Source organism: Neopelma chrysocephalum, unplaced genomic scaffold (genome assembly GCF_003984885.1).
Source record: "Neopelma chrysocephalum unplaced genomic scaffold, ASM398488v2 Primary Assembly neopelma1_73b, whole genome shotgun sequence".
Taxonomy (NCBI): Eukaryota; Metazoa; Chordata; class Aves; order Passeriformes; family Pipridae; genus Neopelma; species Neopelma chrysocephalum.
This window is the reverse complement of record NW_020897734.1, coordinates 2029381-2049844: the sequence shown is the minus strand read 5'-3', so window position 1 is coordinate 2049844 and position 20464 is coordinate 2029381. Positions and strand designations below refer to the sequence as shown.

The 20464-nt window shown below is 39.7% G+C and overlaps 1 protein-coding gene across 8 annotated transcripts in view; it reads right to left on the bottom strand.

Moving 5' to 3' along the window:
* IL1RAPL2 (interleukin 1 receptor accessory protein like 2) overlaps window positions 1–20464 on the bottom strand; it is a 432870-nt gene that overhangs the window by 170821 nt on the left and 241585 nt on the right. For all 8 annotated transcript variants that reach the window (XM_027687227.1, XM_027687228.1, XM_027687229.1 and 5 more), the window contains one exon: window positions 12369–12642. In XM_027687227.1, the coding sequence (XP_027543028.1) occupies window positions 12369–12642 (274 nt within the window). The remainder of the gene's footprint in view (window positions 1–12368; window positions 12643–20464) is intronic.

Sequence of the window (20464 nt, the reverse complement as noted above, 5' to 3'; positions counted from 1 at the left end):
AAGTGATCCATCAGTCTCACCCTGACGCTAACGACGGTGGCTGCTCACTCCCTCCAACCAGACCCATGACAATGCTTTTAATTAAAAAAAAAATCCAACATGCTCCATGACAAATCTTTTCTTATGCAGCGTTTCTACATTTCACTCTGTCAAGTGAGCCTGTAGTTGGGAAGAAAATAAAAAGATCTACAGGGACACTTCATCACAGCTCGAAGCTTCATGCTAAACAAGCACTGACAAAACACTGTAAATGGGTTCTTGTCAAAGGTGTGCCATGAGCAGGTTTTGGCAGACAGAGGTATTTGCAAGGCAAATCAGCAGGCAATCTCAGAAACCTCCCATTTTCAGCATCATTAGTCCTACATATTCGGCAGAACCACAGAGTTTGTCCATCCTAGTCCCTTCTCCTCAAAATGCCACCTGTACATTTACGTAATAAAATTTGTGGATATTTTCTCCATTCCCTCACCTCTGAGTGGAAAGGTTCACTTTGCATGCTGCCATGATGTGTTTCAGCTGAGAGGTTATAATAAAGTCTCATCCTCACAAACTGCACAAAATATATTATTTCACCTGAAAGAAAAATTCTCTGGACTGAAAAAAATCCATCATTTGGGGTGGGCTTTTCAGAAATATTTATATGGTTTAGGGAACATAAGTCAACTTTCTCCTAAATTGGCTTTTGAAAAGAGTTACCTTTCCTGTAGGAAGAAAACAAAACGTATTTGAGAGTTTCAATGCTTCCTGCACTGAAAATCCACAAAATATGATACAACCACTCAGTATAATCAATAGTAATTAATCAGTAATGATTATTTAACTTTCCTGAAAGACTGTAAGTATTACTGAGTGCAAGTAAGGTCACATGTGCTCAGTATTAATGACCCAGGCTAATCAAGAATAATGACTTTGAATAGTTGTCCATTACTTGGTGCTATTTAATAGTGCTGTATTTTCTCCTAACAATCTTGCATTATTTAGATTGTATTTTGAACAGCGCTGGAGGCTACTTCTATTTAAAATGCTTCCTGGAACCAGGACCCAAAAATGTAGTATTCTTTTCATTAGTTACAATTAGAATTGAGTAGAATTGAGGAAACTAAGTGCCTGGTGAGTACTATCACTTTTGTTCACACTCCATGACCGAGACAATAAATCTATTCAGGCTCATGATGAAGAAAGCCCTCACTAAGCCAACAGCAATAGACTTGAAAGCTTTATGAATGCTTCTTCACCAGCCACTCAGGTTAGTGCTACTGCTGGTAATTCAGGAAAGGGCAACTTTCCAGTGACTGAAGCAGCAGCAGCCTTCCTTTAATCTCGTCAGCTTGGGATAACAGTTATATTCCAGTTATGTGCAAAAGGAAACAGTAGTTTGATCAGCCTGTTTTTCTCAGTTTTGAGGCAGAAGTCTGGGAGCTGAAGTCTGTTGAAATTGTGAGCCATTCCACTCCCATGCTGGGCAAGCTGTTCCTCAGCTGTAAGGATTTCATCACTCAGTCCTCTGAGCAGGTGATGCATCTGTGCTGACTTTTTCTTGTTGTCTTCCCTTCCTTGTGGGGTCTGGAGCATAAAGTGGCTTTCTAGAAGGTGACAGCTGGAGGGAGAACTCAGGAAGGGGGATCACAAAGAGGATCAGTACAGAAGCCCATAGAGCTGCTGTGGTGGGATGCATTCAGTTCTTTCTTTCCAATTGTTTTCAGGACCCCTGTGAACACAAGGGCTCTCCTCCATGAGTTGCATTTAAGTTGTTTATGGTTAAGGGTCTTTCTTCTTTTTTTTTGGTAAAGGTGTGGAGATTAACCTGTGTGAATCCTATGGTTTTTGTTTTTCTTCTTTTAAAAGCTAAACAGATGGCCTATGAATTATAAAAAGGAGGATCCACTTTTGTTTTCAGTACACAGTCATGGAGCTTGGTGCAGGAGGTCAGTGCTCCCAGCAGTCTCTGGCTGACAGGAAATGTTCAGAGTCACAGAATATTCTGAGCTGGAAGGGACCCATCAAGTCCAGCTCTTAAGTGAATGGCCCATAAAGGGATCAAGTCCATGACCCTGGCATTATTAGCACCATGTTCTAACCAACTGAGGTAATCTCAGGGCCATTATGTGTTACATATATATAACATATATATGAGATATATATATATATGGTTATATGTTCATATTTAATGAGGAAAGCTGGACACAAAAAGAACAGTAGATAACAAAATCAAGGCTGGTAACCTGGGTTCTGCTGTCAGAATCAGTGGCCAAAAGGAATAAAAAAGAAGTATCTCCCACGTGGATGAGGAAGATGCTGGAGGGCTTCCAGTGATGATCTTAGTATTGCAAGGCCAGACAAGAAGAGTTGTTTCTCAGTAGAGAATATATGAACCCAAATTAACCTGTCAGGCTGCAGAACCTTTTGCACATACATGCAAAGGAAATAACCTATGAGTCTGAAAGTGCATTTTTGATAATCTGTCTTTTTTGAAAGGTTTCCAAACCATTCACTTTCCACAGGAGTTGATTTCCAATGGATTCCATTTCTACAAGAGGTAGCAGTGGTCATATGGGGAACAGGAAGAGGGAAGAAAAGAAAGAATCACTCCATAGTACAAAGAAAAAAAATGTCTTATATTTTCACACTGAAACTAAGATCTGTAATTCTCTTTTTCAAGGGACTAGTTACACACTGGGCCTACTCTCTCAACTGGAAATAGGATGGGTTTAGCTCTGCCAGAGCTCACAAAGCAGATTCCTTTGTTTTGGTGGCAAGGCATCTGTAATCCCCAGGCCACTTGGAACTGGCACTGAACCACAAACTGAAGCCAGCCCCAAATCCAATAGAAAACCACAGGGAAAACCAAGGGAGTTTAACAGGTCTCAAAACAAAAGCAAGCAAAACTGTGAGTTTGGCTTGACTTCGAAGTAAGGGCAAGAGGGAAAAAGGAAGGATGTAAAGAAATGGATAAGAAGGACATTTGAAATTGGAGTGTCAATCCCTAAATTATTTTTCATCTTGTTTTGGATTCAAGACAATTCATCAGCCCTAAGGCTGAATTAAAATCAGAGGAAATATTCACAGCTTTGGAAAAAAACTTTTTTTGGCATTTGTGTTTCTGCTAAGTGAGGGTAGTTTGTTAAAGAGTTAAGCAAAACAATTTTGGCTCTAGTATACACAGAATCTCCCCCCACCCCCATTTATTCATTTTCTTATAAAGAGAAAGGAGGCAGAAAAGGGGTTGAAAATTTTTTATATCTTCTAGATTGAAAAACCCCACCCAAATTTGAATTGCATATTTATACAAAGGGACTCACAATGGGATTTTCTCCCTTGCAGGTTAATTTCTCATTGCATTGGGTTTTTTATTACATTCTAATACTTTGGTGGTAGATCCAAAAGCTGGAAAGTGTATTTATCAAAGCAGTGCTCAGGAAACAGCACAGCTCAGGCTTAGATCCCTCTCCATGTACCTTAACACTCTGGCTGTTTTAATGACATTTTTATTGGCTCACTGACTGCAAGACTGTATAAACCAACACATACATTCCTCTTTGCTCATTTTGAGTTAGAACAGTAACAGCAGTAACTACACCACCAACTGTCTTTGTCCATCTGAAGGTTCACAGCATTAATGCATGACCAGATCCACTACTGGCTGCTCTATAAATGTGCTGTGTTATCAGCTTTAAGACTTAATTGAGCATTTGATTGTTTTCCTCTCTCTTCATGAGGGTTTTATAAATTTATTCCTGTCCAAATTTTACACTTCACATAATGGTTACCAAGGTCATGGTTTGGTGATCGCCTTAAAGAAAAATGAGTTATTTGTTATCATTGGTTTTTTTAGATCACAAAAATGTAACATCTTAAAAACAAATGCATTATTACTTACTCTTCCAAGGTTTCCTTCAAGTGCTAACTTATTTCTCAGTGACTACCACTGCTACATGGTTGGGGTTATTGTCTGGAAAAGATCAATTTCCTGAACATGGAGTAAGTGACTGTTGGAGATTACAAATCACAGACCCTTCAAAGTTTTTGGATTTTTAATTCTTATCAGTTTGTCAAGGGAAAGAGCAACATCTGAGTAGAACAATTTAACAGATGGCTGGCACTGCTGTAGTTGCTCCCTGAATCACAGGCCAGGAGGTGCAGTGATTCTGCAGCTCACGTGTGTGGTACCTGGCCTTGGTACAGCTCCAAACACTCCTGTCCTGTTTTTTGCTGTTATAACAGTAATTCTAATACCAGCTCCTGTGCCTGCTAAGGAGAAATCCTAATCCCATGTTACCTTTCATTTAGTGTTTGATTCAAGATCCTCCTAGTAAATGAAAATAACATCATGGAAGTATGATCTCAGAAGTGCTACAACAGAACGATGTTACAAATCCAATGTTATATTATCTCTACTTCCTTTGATCCTCCAACAGAGACCTGGGTTGTGAATCCAGACAAAGCTACCATTCAAGGATGCATTCCCTTCAAGTAGAAAAAGTATTTGTGCAGAGCTAACCCATCACTCATGAAGAATTTTTATTCTTTCTGCACTTCTTTTCTCCTAAGATTCAATCTCTACACAAGACTCACTAAAAACAAGACAATTTGAGCTTGACTAAAACACACTAGGTGTCCCAGAGGCCCATGTTTTACAGTGAAGAAAGGCTTTCCCTTCACTCTTCAAAAGGAAGAACCGAGCAAAGTCACTGAAAGGTAATTTTAAAAGGCTCACATTAATGACAGCTTGAAAAACAGATATCCAGGGATGTCTCCTCAAGTTAAACATCAACAGTATAGCTCTCACCAGAGGCACTTAAAAGCAAGACCTCTAATCCTCACTGTGAGTTTAGCTCTTTTTAGAGAATCTTCACACTTCTTAGGTACTGCGATGGAGAAGAAAAGATGTTTGGATATGGCAGTTGGGTAGAGCTGCTCATGGTTGGGTCTCTCCCACCAAAACTTAGATCTAAGTTTAAGTTGGATTTCAGCTAACATCCTTACTAAGAGTGAAATGGGACACAAAAATGTCAGGGTGTTCCTACTACAGTCAGTGATACAGCCTGTGAGAGCAAGGCCATGATCTGAAAATTCGGGGCTAATCTGTAGTATCATGCTTTTTAAGTCTCTCTGAGAATAGTAAGTGACAGCCAGCCTGATTTGTACATGGTTATGGGTCAGGAGGAGCTATTTCTTTTCTGGTTGCCTTCACAAATGCATGCACTTGTCCTGATGACCTCTGCATCGTGACAGAAGCAATTCAAAAGCAAATCACCAGTCAGTCATTCCAGCAGGAGCTACTCAGGCAAAAAGAGAAAATCTCCTAACATTTGAGTCACACAGGCCAATGGTGTCCCTTGGTTTTGGGTTGGATTTTTTTTAAGTCTTCATTAATGTTAGTTATTAAATGTTAGAAATGAATATGTGAAAATATAATGCAGAACACAATTGAAGTGCAGAAGCTAAAAGAACACCATGCTATCTCAGCATATCACAGCTAAGTTCACAATCCATGTGGTCTCTCTCAGCTTCAGCACATCCTGTTCCAGTAGAAGAAATCCTGTAATTGGCTGGGTTTGCTCTCAGGGAAAATTTCTTCCTTGCCCTTAAGAATTGCAATGTAGCGAGTTACTCTAAAGTTTGCTACTGCAAATGACTAAGCCCTTTTCATTTATTTCCTAACACTTTTGTATTAGAACTCTGGATATTACTGTTAAATTACACTGTCTTACTGAAAAGCCCCATTACCAATGACATAAATCTGAGGCACAGGAACAAGTGCTCCCAGGACAGTACTAAGAAATCCCCTTCCAATAATTTTGCATTTGCAATACTCTGTTTCTGAGAGCACTGAACACGTTCTCTTCTATGTCTTCCAAACCACACAGAGTGTGAATTCCTGTATTTACTCCTCTGTGCTTTTTCTCATTGGACACCTAGCACGCAAAACAAAAGTTGCATTCAGGACACCCATCAGACTTGTCTGCATTGCTAAATCTCACTGATTCCATTGCCTTGGGGAATAAAACCTGTGGAGCACATCTGCATCCTGCATCAAAGTCCAATTTTGTAGATGTAATGTTGAAAGGCAAGTCCTGCTCTGTTTGTATGTGGGCAATTGAGCACATAAACCAGTGGATCAGTTATTGCCTCATAGGGTGTACACGGAATGCTGTCACAAAGATTCATGAAGTTGTCCTCATGTCAATTTGAAACCAAAGCTGTTTGAGTCCTGCAGCTGAGTCCTCCTGACTGTGTCTTCCCTTAAGTGGTGTCCAGAAAAGAAGAAATTATCTTCCAGGATCACTCACCAAATATTAGCTTAACTCCCTATGGTTCTGTCACCTTGTACTTTGGGAATGATGGATTTCCTCAGGAAACCTTCCAAGTGCTTGTCCACTCCCAGGACACAGAAAACATTGTCTACTGACATGTTATAGTCACAGCTGGCTCGATGTGGGTTCCAATAGGAGGAGCACATTCTCCCCCATTGTTATGCAGAGAACAGAAGGGAAATGTAAACTCCCTGATGTCTTGGAGAGGAGGTGGCTGAGAAGGGTTGAACAATATCTCGGCAGCAGGTCTCCTGCATGAGGAAGCAGTCCCTCCACTTTGCATCCTTTCTCTCCCCTAGGCAAGGCTGGAAGCCCACCAGGGAAGGCCCTTCTTCACGAGCAACCAGTGACATTGAACTGAAATGCCACTGAGGCACTGCAGCACGGGGAGCTTTCGCTGTGACAATCTGTACAGGCTGCAAAGTAATGTCAGTCATTTTAAAAGTATCTAAAGCTGGGATTTCACTGTTAGGAAAACTGAAGGATACACAATATTCTCATTCTTGTACATGTTGCTGCAACAGGGAAGTCACTGGATGCCCTCCAACCACAGAGCAACACGGGCATTTCTGCTTGAAGCCCTGACTGTTCTTGCAGCTTCTCATCAACAGTAAACATTGGCTTTCAGAAAGACAGAGGATGAATAATTTCTCTTTTAAAGTTTTAGAGGAGGAGGGTGAGTGAGCGGAAATATACATGTCACCAGGGAAAAGAAACAAATCTTTGTTTTTCTGCAAAGAATAGATAGAACTGATTTCTCTCAATAAAGACAGTATCATCAAAATGATTTGCAGGAGCACCATCAGTTTATACACAATTTTAGATACAAAAGTAGAAGCATTCTGATTCTACTTTCCCCTGCATTTTGATAATGCCAAAAACATTATATCTCAGTGATAAAAACTCAAAAAATTTTATTTTATCATGAATCATACTGACTATAATGTATCTGCTCTAGCACTGAATTGAAGTATTGAATACCATATCTCACAGGGATTTTGTTTATACAGAATCAGTCAATTTTATTGTGGCAAATGTCACACACTTTTAATGTGTGACATTTAATGTTAGTGTCATACAGAGCCTGGGAAGCCTGTGCTGAATGCAGTTGCTCCAAATGTGAGATATAGCTGCTTCTATAGACATGCCTGGGACCATTGGAATTACAACACTGCATCTGAAGGGATTTGAGATACAAAATCACCTTTGTCATGAGCAGGTGAGCACTGAATAAAGCCAAAGCAACTGAAAATGAAACAGTCTGTATTGCCACCAACAAAATTAACAACTGTATTAAAACACATATTGCAAAAACCATGAGAGATGGCTGCAGAGAAAGCAACCTTACCCCTGCAGATTTTTACATCATGATTTAGTCCAGTGTTCTTGTTTGGCCTTTGTTTGGATCCAAACCCACCTCTTCTTTCCTCTTGTTTGGAAGCCAGACATTCAGCACTCAGAAAATGGTGCAGCATTTCCTGGGATTATGGGTGCATTCTGCAGTCCAGGTTGTAGGCACTTGAAACAAGCCCCTCAGCTCCCCCTAACACCCTCTGAAGTGAGAGCACAGAGGTTGTGTCACAGATGAAGTTTTACTGCCAGCCCCTCCAGGCTGTCTAAATCTGATTTGGAGTTGCTGGTCATGTGCTCCACAGACACTCAGAAGCCAGAAGGCTTAAAATCTACTATTGGTCTATTTTATTACTGCTCAGAAAGTAATATCTCAGTATTTCACCAATGGCTCAGCAAAGGCTCAATTCTTCTGTGCATGTCCACACCAATGCTGCTGTCCATTAAGAACTGTGCAGACAGAGACACAGTAAAGGAAAAAAGATACACAGATTTCCTAACTTGATTTGTCGGCAGTTCTCCGGCATCAAATGCTGGTATTAAAGATCTGCAAGCTTATTCCCTCATAGGCATTCAAGGCCCTCACTCTCTTTTTATTCTGCATCCTGTACAAAAATCAAGGCTTAGCTCCATCAACCAGTCTGGTGACCACAAACCTCCACCCCCTGCTTTCCTGCACCCACTGAAGGCCCAGACTTTCTACCCTCCTGATTCACATTATGGGAATCAAGTTATTTTATTTCACCAACAGTTAATTAACAGCAAATATGCACTAATATTTTTACTCTTACTGGTTTTATTCTTTAAATGCTCACTAGAGTTTCTCTTGGAGCTGGGACTAGTTAGAAGAAAGGTTTCCAGGAGCAGTCCCTTGATGAGGGCAGATCTGGGCTAAACTTGCTGAGATTTCTTCCCCATCTTCTCTTCTTTTACCAGGTTAAGATTTAAGTTGTCCCAGTTTTTGTTCCCTCTTAAAAAACAGGCTTTTAACACAGAAAAACAGATGTATTTGTTCAGAGAGAAAAAGTAGCACATGATCTGGCAAATGACTGTCCTACATACTCAGAACTTTCGGGCCACCCTATGCATTTAGATCTGGTTGAGTTTCCATGTTTGGTTTTGGAGTGCTTATCTCTGAATGCTTCAGTGAAGAAGCTGTGATCCGGAGTGCTGATGTGAATATCCCAGAACATCAAACCTCTGTAAAAGAAATGCTGACAGCTTTATCTGAAAGTAGCATTGCTGCGTGCTGGAAGATTAATGGTATATCCAGGGCCTGTACTGCAAAGAGACCTCCAGAACACAGCATTTCCCTCTTGGGCAGTAAAGTCATGATACCAATGATGCAATGAAAAACAGATTTATCCAAAACTCTGATTTTACACAGAAAAGGCACCCAAGAACAAAGCAGATTCATGGAATTCACTTGGATTAGCTAACACAGCTCAGCTCTCCACTTCCTTAAAAGTCCTTGCAGAATTAGGACCACTTAATATTTTACATCCATGTTTAACACTGGAGAAAAATACCACACTTTGGTTTGCATTTGAGTGTCAGTTCAATGCTAAAATGTATTGTGAGAAGGGAGAAGTAGGTTTTAATGCAACAATAACTTCCTCCTATTATACTCACACCCCCACACCTGTCTAAGCAACAATGTCTAACTGGTTAATAAAGGAGAGGAAACATTTAAATTATGATATCAGACCTTTTCAGCCTGGAGAAGCAACCTCTTATTATGGTTGCTCTAATACTCCTTAATTTTATTCAGTATTACAGGTTCTTTTACAAAACAGACATTATGATTATTGAGATGACAATTCTGTATAAGAAAGAATTAACTGACACATTTAATTTTTACCCATCTCCAAATCACTGTCATATCAGCCTATCCTTCACCTGCTCATACCCACCCTTTTCAAGCAACTTCTGAAAAATTCCTTCCAATTGCTTCCTGATACTCATGTCTTGATCCTACAAGCACACGTGAGCAACCAGATAATACAGCTTCTTGAAATATAGGTTTGGGGTTTTTTATAGAATTGTGAAGACATTCAACAAATAAGAAATTCAGTGAAAAGTGCAGTTGACATTTTCCCCATACAGTTTTTTATCTGCCATGTTGTGTTGACTGGGAAAAAAGTAACAAGTTGGGGAAGAGCGAATTAGCAAAGCTCTCACTATTGCCTGTGATATCCTTTACGTACAACTTACTGAAAAGCCTTGGTGTTCAATTCTCTTTTATCAGAGAAGATCTTCACAGCTCGAGACTGTCCTTTCTTTCAAGCCATAATTTGCTTCTGGGACAAGGATCTCTTGTCTCCCCTTGGTCTCAGCATCACATCCAAGAATCTCACTTTGCACACTTTTGCAAAGACAAGTACAAATAACAGACAGAGCAGTTCTAAGGCAAGAGACTTGAAGTGGTGGAACTCAGCACAGCCTGGCCACTGGGACATGCAAATGTGGGATTTCACCCTTTGGATACCACAGGGAATTGCATCAGGGCTTCACCCATCCTTAGAGAGCAGCTAGAAAGACATCAATTCAGAATTGAATTGATCCTGATTTTCTCTTAGAGAACCTAAATGAAAACTTCTTTCTTGAGAAAAACTTCAGAAGTTTTAAATTTATCTTGAATCAAAAGCATTTTTCTCCCCAATTTTTTTCTTTCAGTTACCAAACCAAAAGATTCAACTATGCATCCAACCCTAAACCCAGTGTTGCACACTGATGGACACATTTCCACTGCATCGAGTTCTATCTCTGTTCACTCAGTCTACAAAAGACAGCATTTGTAACAGAAACTGTTAATGCTTCTAGAAAATAAAATCATATTCTAAAATTACTGCTCTCATTTGTGACCTCTTAATTCTCATAAAGCAGGTGATCCTGGTTAATGACTAAAACGCAAACATCTGCTTATCCCCCTCCAAAAAATGGATTAATAAGGCTGAAATTACACAGTCAATGATGTGGATAGTCTCCCACAAAAGTGTGATCATCATTTCAGAACATTTCATCTAGCTCAATTTTAATGATATTAAAATCAATTACTATTTCTATTTCCTCTGCTATTTTAAGCCATCCAGGGTTTCATAAACAGTAACAGCAGGGATACGTTACCTCGTTTTTGGAAGAAAAAATAATTCAGTAAAGGAAGAAATATAGTCTTTTATCTGTAACCACCACACATAATATTCTGCACTCTGACATAAATATGAAAAAGGCAAAAATATCTGTAATTATATAAGAAAGTTCTAGTCAAGCAGGGAAACTGCATAACTGACAAGGAAGATCTTGTTGCTGTATAATGCCTTCCAAGAAGCATGTCATATAGTTTTTAGCTGACAATGAGGAGAAGCCATGAATTATTCAAGAACTTGCCCATTTGTTACCAAAACTACTTTGTCATGTAAATGAGTAGAGTTTTGAAATTTCCTGGAAAAAAGTATGTCCCAGAATTTGATCCAAGATCAATTCTTCATTGTTCACAAAGGATTTGCATTAAAAATATTCAGAGTATTAAACTAGTAACTTGATTATCACAACAGTGACTTCTTATGAAAAAAGGACAGCTCCCTTGAGACATGTAAATCACCATCTTACCGTAACATTTCGAAATCAAGGAGTTCACAGCACACCCAACCTGTGACAGAGCAGCTAATAAAAGAATAACTCCTAAGGTTGCAACACAGACTTAATGGTAAGTTTGGCAGATGTATCTGATATTTAAACTGGATGTTGGTGCCCAGTAGAATCACCAGGCCCCACGGCACAATCTTTGATTTCAGTAGAGTTCCTCGGGATCAAAATGGTCTGAGGCAGCTGAGACAACAAGTCAGCAGAGATGGAGAGAGAGCAAAGTCTGAGTTCTGAACAGTGCTGTTATTTTGCTGCAATATTTGATATTAAATTCATCAAACATGTCTAATTTCAGTATGGAACAGCAGAGAAGGATGAAGCAAACTTCATTCTCTGAAACTAAACAGTTTAAAACGAAATCATATAAAATATCTGCAAACTCCGTTTAATTCAGAACTGGATCATTTAAGGAATATTTATTCATTCATTCTTAAAGAATTCTCCTTTTTTTATCTTCTCATTTTAGGCATAGAGCTGACATCAACATCCACATGATGGAAATCACGAGCTCCAGCACATGTTTAATTTAAGGTTCATCCAACAGTTCCAAAATACTTCTGAGACATGCATTTTGGTGCCTTACCAAACGAGGTCTGCTCAAATTTATGACAAATCATAACTGTATATTAAAATACACATTTCTTCAAAACCAGACAGAACTGTAACTCCCCATGGCCTAACCCCATCAGAATAATTCAAACTGTAACTCTCGAATAACTCAGAGGATTTGAAAGAGAACATTACTTAACCAAAATACTTCATGATTTAAGAAGCATCAAGTTCTGAAGCTTTATGGCAAATTGAGAATTTGCAAATGTTGGACTTAAAAAAAAGAAGTAATTAAGTGAAAGCACTTTAATTACAGCTATTGGACAAGGTAACTATAATTACTAGGGAAACTAATTTTGAGACAAAGCATTATGTGACATATATAATTATGAGAATAAAAATGATTATGTATTAGCTGGATGAATATCTCGATCCTGATAGCTAAAATTAAACATATTTTTAACCAAGACAATCCATACATTCTTACTTAGACTTTAACACAATACCCACCTCAGAACACATGTGTAGAAACCACTGTCTTGCAACTCAACCGAGTGAAACCATATGGAATCTTCATCCTTGCTCATCCTAACTTCGGAAAATATAATGGGTTCTTCTAAATCTCCTTTGTTTTTGTACCACATAAGCCTAAGACCTGTGCTTTGGGCCATGCTATAATTAGTTCTGATATAGCTGTAGAAAAGGGCACATTTCACTCGGACTGGTTCACCTGCCAAAGCCATGTATGTCTTGAGATCCACTGACCAGTCAATGCAACCATCAACTGAAAGCAAAACAATAATAAAGAAATATTAGACACAGATATATTTTTCAATATAGTTCAAGGACACTTGTGAAATACAATGCAAAACATTAAAAGAAAAGAACCTTTGTTTTATGGCAATACGAAAAATGTAAAGCAACTAATGGCAATTAGGGTTTCATGCACCTTTTTTCATTACATGTAACTGTGAATTTGCAGGCAATAAATAGAACACATTGAGCCTGCTCAATTCCACTTCTTTAGAATACTACTTTCATCCCAAAAGCACTAATTTTTTGTTAAATAAACTAAATGTTTCACCTTAACAATTTGCCTCTGTAAACCAGTTTTGAAATTTTTCTTTTGTTGTTGGAGGAAAATGTACATTGGCACCTGATGCCAATCTTATCCCTTAAAACTTTTCCATCCACCTCTGCTAATTACGTTATGCAAAAAAACCCCAAATAACAGATGTGACATTTATCATTTTCTTTTCGAGGCAGTTCCTCAGAACTTTTTTCTTTTCTGCAGCCTACTCACACTGTAGAGACATGTATTACATACAACAGGATACAATTACTACTTGCTACCTGTACAATCAAGATTAATACAGGAGGTGTACAAACAAGAAAAGAGATCTTTTGATGTTCTGTTCAGCAAAAACTTTTGAAACAGTTTTCTGGATATTTCACTGGTAAAATTAACATATGTCAGCTAGTTAAATAAAAGATTACTTCTCCCTACAATTTTTTCTCCCTTTATTATTTTCTTAGTTACAATACAATCCTGGAACACGAATACATATCCATGTGTAACTCCCCCCTCAATTATCAGAGACCTTCTAGTTCAATCTTTCTCATTGCTGAAAAAATTGTAAGTTTGAAAGTCAACCAAGAACATAACCAAGGACAAAGAATTCAAAGGCAGATCATCAACAGGCAAACACATTACCTAAAATTAATAGACTTGATTAAATATGCAGTTTTCAGAATTTATTGATCATATTCAGCTACAAGTAAGTGGAGCATCTTTACCCTTCATGCAGCTACCTCAAATTCAACCAAGTAATGCTCAATTTGCCTCTTCTGTATTTACAACATCAATTCTCAAATTATAAATATTGGATATCCTTATACACTCTTGACTTTATATACATCTTCAATAGCATGCACTCTTCAAGTGATTTTTTAATTTACTTCCTAAGCAAATGCAGCAAACCAAAATTTCTACACATGGTGAAATATCAGGTCTGGTCCTTTTTTTAGCAGTTTTTACAGCCTTTAAATTATGTCTGACATCTTTTCAGGCTTCTCTTCCATCATTCAAAAGTATCTGTGATAAATGGAGGGTTTTAATTTTCCCATTGCCATAAATCAGCTTTAACTGTACTGTGATCACATGAGCCACGCACTTGAACCATATTTTAAACCTGTTGACACTGACCACTGTCATACTTTTCTGAAACATAACTTCCATGTAACATCTTATTGCAAAACAAACATTACTTGTAAAAAAACTCCAAACTAGCATAAGCTCAGGAGGGAAGGGAAACCCAATACTCAAACCTATGTTATGTACCTACAGTCAAGAGGGTATTGGCAGGCAAAGGGAGGTCTTAGAACACCTTTACCCACAGGGTGTTACCTGCTCCTGCCCCCACCCTGCTGGCAGGTGCAAACACAGCAGCTGGTTGTGCCAGCTGACTTCTCATCATGAAAAGTCCCCAAACCAAACCCTTCACCTGAAGTTATGTACACACAGTTTTGGTTAACTTCAATTTTCATTTTCATTTTGATGAAAACATCCTGCTGATTTAAACTAAAATTCATTGCTTCTTGCTTTTAACAGCTGCTGTTAATGACATCAACTGAAGGGCCATCAGCAATTTACCGACTTTCGTTTTCCTCGCTGCTGCAGCATCACTGCTTGCTCTGTGTTCACCTTCTCACACTTAGTGCCACACATAACAGGACAAGTTTGGATAATAATTAATTGAAAATCCTGCATAGAAGTATTTGCTCTCAGTGCATCCCCTCCAGGTTTATAACATCCTTCACTGTGACCAAAGCTGCACATTGTAACTTGAACACGCCCTTGTCAGGACCCCAGGAAACACTGCACTGGCCTCCCTCTGCATCACTGTTACACAGACATGGGCAACCAGCAGCAGAGCTGGTTCTCCCAGTCCTACAATCCCATCCAATCCACTTGTATGTTAAAGCCTGGTTCTGACACCATGAATTATTTTATAGAGTGGACTGAAGTCTTTTACATCGAGCAGGTATCATTGTACTCCATACAGAGCTTCCTCACAAAACTCTGTGCTTTTTATAAGCTCTGCTCTTTAGGCTGGTGTGATTTACAATTAAAGAGCAGTGCAGAGCTCACAGTCACTTTCTCTCAGTGAGGGATGTGAAAGGCAATGCTGAGCTCTCCAGATGGCTCATCCCTTGTTCTCCACGACGCACAGATATTCTCAAAGGCACCCTTCCTCCTGCACTTTAGCAAAGACACAAAAGTCTAAGCTGAAATGAATAGGGGTGCCCAGAACTGGAATTCAGATCCAGACTAATTAATCCTGTCAATCTTGTGTCAGTCGAATCCTGTCACATCACCTAATGCTTTCAAACCTGTGCTGGTTCAGCAAAGTTAAACCATAGCAAAGAATAAGTGACATTCAGACACATATGGAAAGATTGGGGGTCAAGCAGAATGGTTTTTTCATTTATTTCACAGAGCAGAGTCACAATTAGGAGGAGTTATGGAGTCAGGTACTGACCCAATATGGAAATTCAGCTTTGGAAGCTGAAAATGCCTCTGATTCCAGTAAAATTTCTCCCACATCCACACCAAACAACTTGTCGAAGCACAGCTCAAATTAATGCTAATCATCCTTCAGCGTCATTCAATCTGTCTCATCTTCCACTTTGATTTGAAAACTTCTCGCTTCTAGTGTGCACTTCTCTACTGTTTTATTTTCAAAATTTGACTTGTTGAAGTGGAATAGATGAAAAGCATTTGAAAGATTATTTACCAGCAGGTCACTAGAGTGGCTAAAACCCATCTCTAGTTGCCCCTAGGGGAGAATAAGACAGTGGTGCTGGTGCTCTGCTGGCCACTGCCAGCGCTCTAGTGGGCACTGGGCACAGTGACCTGAGCCCAGCACAGCACCTGCATCTCGAAGAAGAAATTAAAGAAAAGGAAATTCACACAGGAGACCCTTTTCCCATTAACAGTGTCCAAATGGAAGAATTTCAGCAGCCCACAGCAAGGCTGACCCCAACCCAGGGAGCCGGGCGGAGGGGAAGGTGCAGGCAAGGCTGTGCCTGCCCATTGCCCCTGCCTGCCCCCGCTGCTCCCCTGCAAGAGCTCCCTCCCTGCAGCATGTCAGGAGGTGGTAATTACAGAGGAGAGCACACAGGGAACGGAGCAACCATTCATTATAAGGTTGGTGACATCTGCGGAGGGGAGAAGTCTCACAGACCGCCTTGACTAAATCTTAATTATCGAAGAAAGACTAATCAAACAGGAGATGACTTTTCCCCCTCACTCTTTTTTTTCTTGTTAAATACACAGTCAAGAATGTTTCCTCTTATGAAGCTGTAGAGGCTAAAATCTAGGTCAGGCTCCCTGCACTCACATGGAAGCTGGAATTTTTCCTCTTGCCGTGCTGTCAGTCACTGGAGCGTGAGCACTGTTAGATTCTTTTGGAGTATTCTCCAAGCTGTCATTACAAATGACTGGAGCTGCTTAGGTGGAGTCCAGCACTCCATTATCCAGAACAAAGTTTGCTGTCATTTTTTTGGGGCTGGCTTTCAATATGTAATATAATCAGGGTGGTAAGAAGAGAAAAATAATGGTATTAGAGAGAGGAACTTACTACATAATAAATGTATATACACTATTTCTCTGCTACCCTATAATTACCTGGTAAGTGCCTGACTGAAAGCCAATTCAAATTAAATCCTGAATATTCTGGGTGTACTTTAGAAACCTTCAATAATTTTTTGAAATATTTTTTTATTTTAAATTTGGAGCACTGAGAGAACATGGAAAAAACTGTCCCATTTTTAGCCCAGGTTCCTAAGGAAAAGAGTCAGTCAGTGTCCCCACTCCCTCAGCGTAACTTCTGCCCCAAGTGACTAAATCCCACCCTATTGTGTAGAACACGAAAGTGTTCAGGCACAGGAGAGCCCTGCACGGCTGCAGGAGAGAGTCCCAGTGTGTCCCCTGGGGCTGGGAAACACAGCAGCAGCGAATCATGGCAGAGCCCCACTGAGCCCATCCCAGTTATCTATCCAGGCTAATGCAACCTGAGGAGAGAGTGAATTGAAAATGAAAGTTTCAAAATTATTAAGTAAATGAGAGTTTAAGTTGGCTGACAATAACTCACTGTACTTTTATGTCAACAATCAACCCAAAGTGTGCACTGCATCTTCTTCCTCAACATTTCCTGATAATTTCCCATTACTCTTATTTTAAATAAATCTCACTGTCTAGGGAGTCTAGATGCATTTTAACATGAACCATATAATTTATGAGCAATTACAGAGGAGCATGTACATAGTCTCTGAGTAATTTGTCTTTCTGATTGCTGTCATATAAATAATTTTTTGCATAGCGAATCTGCCTGTTATAATTTTTGTAGGGATCTGTCACCTACAGCAATTTATATCATGGCATTGTTAAACATGTTTGCCTACCTTGTTACCTGAAAATCTCATTTTAAATTGAAATCATCTACAAATAAATAATTAAAAAACCCCAGACTAGCTAATGTATTAAATTTATTGCTCCACAAAGCAAGGGATGCTTGTGACTGCAGGTACATAGTCAGAAATAAAACTACCATTCCTCTAATATAAGAGTTATATTTTTATGTACATATTAGCCGTAGAACAGCAGAGTCCAGGAACTGATATCCATCATGCTCGGGCTTTGCAGACATGTAGAAATGATAGATGCACTCCATTAAGGATGTCCAAAGAGGGATGCAAATTTTTTAGATTCTTAAAGGAGAGAAATCAGTTACAGCCCATGAATTTTTGGCAACTTGGTATTTTCAGATCTTGATTCTGGAGAAGAGGGAACACGTCCTGCATTTGAGCCAACACAGTAAAACCTTTAACAGCTTTGGCCGGACGTGATCTTCACAAGGGTCAGGGTATTGGATCAGCCTTGCCATGCATAATTGGTTTCACATCTCTGGCTTTCTGGCTACACTATGCTAATGCTGCTGTGGTGCTTGCAGACCCCTGCCAGCACCTCATCACAGCCTGGCACTGCCACGTGAGACCTGAGAGTCAGCAGAGCCCAGCATGTGGTGCCCTGCTCCTCACACCATGAGCTGTGTCAGGGAACTGAACTGCCTAAAAACTGACAGACACCACCCCCTCCCTTTGGAGCAATCTTTAAAAACTCTGATGTTCAGAGACACATTTGCTGGTCAGAGAACACATTTCAAATAAAACAGTCCATTGACCACTTTGCTCACTCTTCAAAATAATGGCTGTCACCTCTGAAGCAGGGTAAGCTCTTTGCGTGTGGAGCTCCCTCAGCTTGGCTGACCTACCAAGCTGGATGGTCAAAGGATGCTCTGACAGCTATTAATAAAAATCCACTTTAACTAAAGATATCTGAGCTGATATCTCCAACACAGAGAGCAAGTTACTCAGTTTTACAGGGGAGAAGGAGTCGTCCACGCTGGCGGTACTTGAGGAGGGTGTGGAGGGTGCCCTTCTCCAGCAGCAGAGGAGCGACTGCAAATAGCAGGCGGGGAGGAAAGGAGGGGGAAGTTCAGGTAAAGTGCTCGTGATGTTTCTTTTCTGTGAGTCACAGTTTTACCCTTCTTTGAGTCAAGTGGACCTCTGGTTTTGACTCTGACTATGCTCAAATTTTAAACTGCATTTTAGAAAAAATGCAAATAGTTGTCCCTTGAGAAGTACAGTAAATCAAAAATGTATCTGTTGGAGATAAGACGAATGAGAAAACCACCAATCTTGAGAAAAAAACAAGTTTATCATGATCCAAGATGGGTGAATTTTGCCATGCTTCTCCTACTACCCTGTTAACTACTTCAACTAATTAATTTCTATCACAGTAACATCTTGTTTCAGCAATAAACCAAGATCATTTTGCTATAGAAACACAACAACCAAGAGGAGGATCACCCACAGACTTTGTACTTTCTACACTCTGATTTCCACTTTCTGATTTTTTTCTAGCAAGAAGTAGACCATTCAAACTTACTGGTGAAAAAGTTTGGGACTTTCAGGACATGCAAAAGTGCAAATATTCCAAAATTCCTAAAGCAAGTACTGATGAGTGCAAAAAACCCACTTTATTAGATTTAGCAACATGCAAATATTTATCCAAATCTGGGTCATAAATAAGGAAAAATGCATTTAGTTATCTATATACATTATCTGATATTTTTCCAAATTTTGATCAAAGCTTCAAATTTCTATAAGATGGACCAAAAGGTTTTTAAGTCTTGTGCTTGCTTCATTTTTTTGACCAGCTTTTCTTATGATATGCAGCTAAACAACCCAACTCAAATGTCAAATATTCCAGTCGAACACTCATCATTTCCTTTGAGGTCAAACACACTGTAAATATATATTGCCAGAGGTTCAAATAACCACGGATTGCTCTGCTCTGAATTACATATGCATATGGTGCCAGGAGCATTTCAGTCTTATATTGAAAATGCAAAAGAAAATATACTAGTAGATCACCAGAATTCTCTAGGGAGAGAAAAAAACCTGAACAAAGTCTCAGCTTCCAGGAGCGATGGCATATTAATGAGGTCAAGACTTAGAAATACTTGAAGAACAAAAATGCTGCAGCAGTGTCAGTAGAAGTGACTGGATAGGGGCATTTCATCCTGTAGCACTTGTCAGAGCCAGCTTTTCAGGTGGCACCTTATCACAGGGGCTTTTGGGAATGCTTGCTGATGGAGAGAAGAGCAAATCACAGCTGGCAGGTTAAGATTTTGCTGGGGACAGAGAGCTCTGAGACACATTCTGTGAGGGAAAGAAAATCTCTGTTCTCATCATATTCTTTGCTACCTCTTCCAAGTCAGATGTTCCCGGAGACAGATGGAACCTGAAGTGCCCTTCCAAAGCTGTGCTCTTTGCGTGGAGCGGATCGCTCTGCTGAGCACAGAGACAGAGGGCACTAAACCAACTGCTTAAAATGCAGCATATTTACCTTAAAAATGAGTGTTTGGTGACCTTGGTCTCCTAATCACTTCAGTATCTGGCAGGTTTTTAAAGAGCCTGTGTTGAAGTAAACAGAAATTGGAACTTATAAAAGCGGCTTGGTTTTAAATATTCAATATAATGCCTTGATTCTCCACAGCTGTCACCATGTTAGAAAACAACGTAAAAGGCACCTTGAAAATCAACAGCAGTAGAGCCAGGACATGAACAATAAAGAAATCATGGCTTCATGATTTCATGTATTTTGTGAAGTCCCATACATGGGTTCAAGGAATGTGCCCCAGCCTGTCCTGGCTTCTCAGCCCCTCTGGCACTGCTTGGCCCGTCCTTCCTGCTCCAGTTCTCCTCCTGCAGTGAGGCAACAGATTTGGAAGAGTTGTGGGAAAGTTCATTGGCAAAACTCCTGCCTCTGCCCAGTCTCCCTCTTTGCTCTACAGATGTAAAGCCAAGTGGATGATCTGTGGCAAACAAGATATCCAAACCCCTAAATTTTTTTTGTTGTTTGAGGATCCATAAATTAATCTGTATTTCTTCAAAGTCAGCCATGCAATAACATGATATTTGCATATCTTCCTTTTTTCTTTATCCAATTAGAAAGGGAACATTGTTTTAAGCAGAAA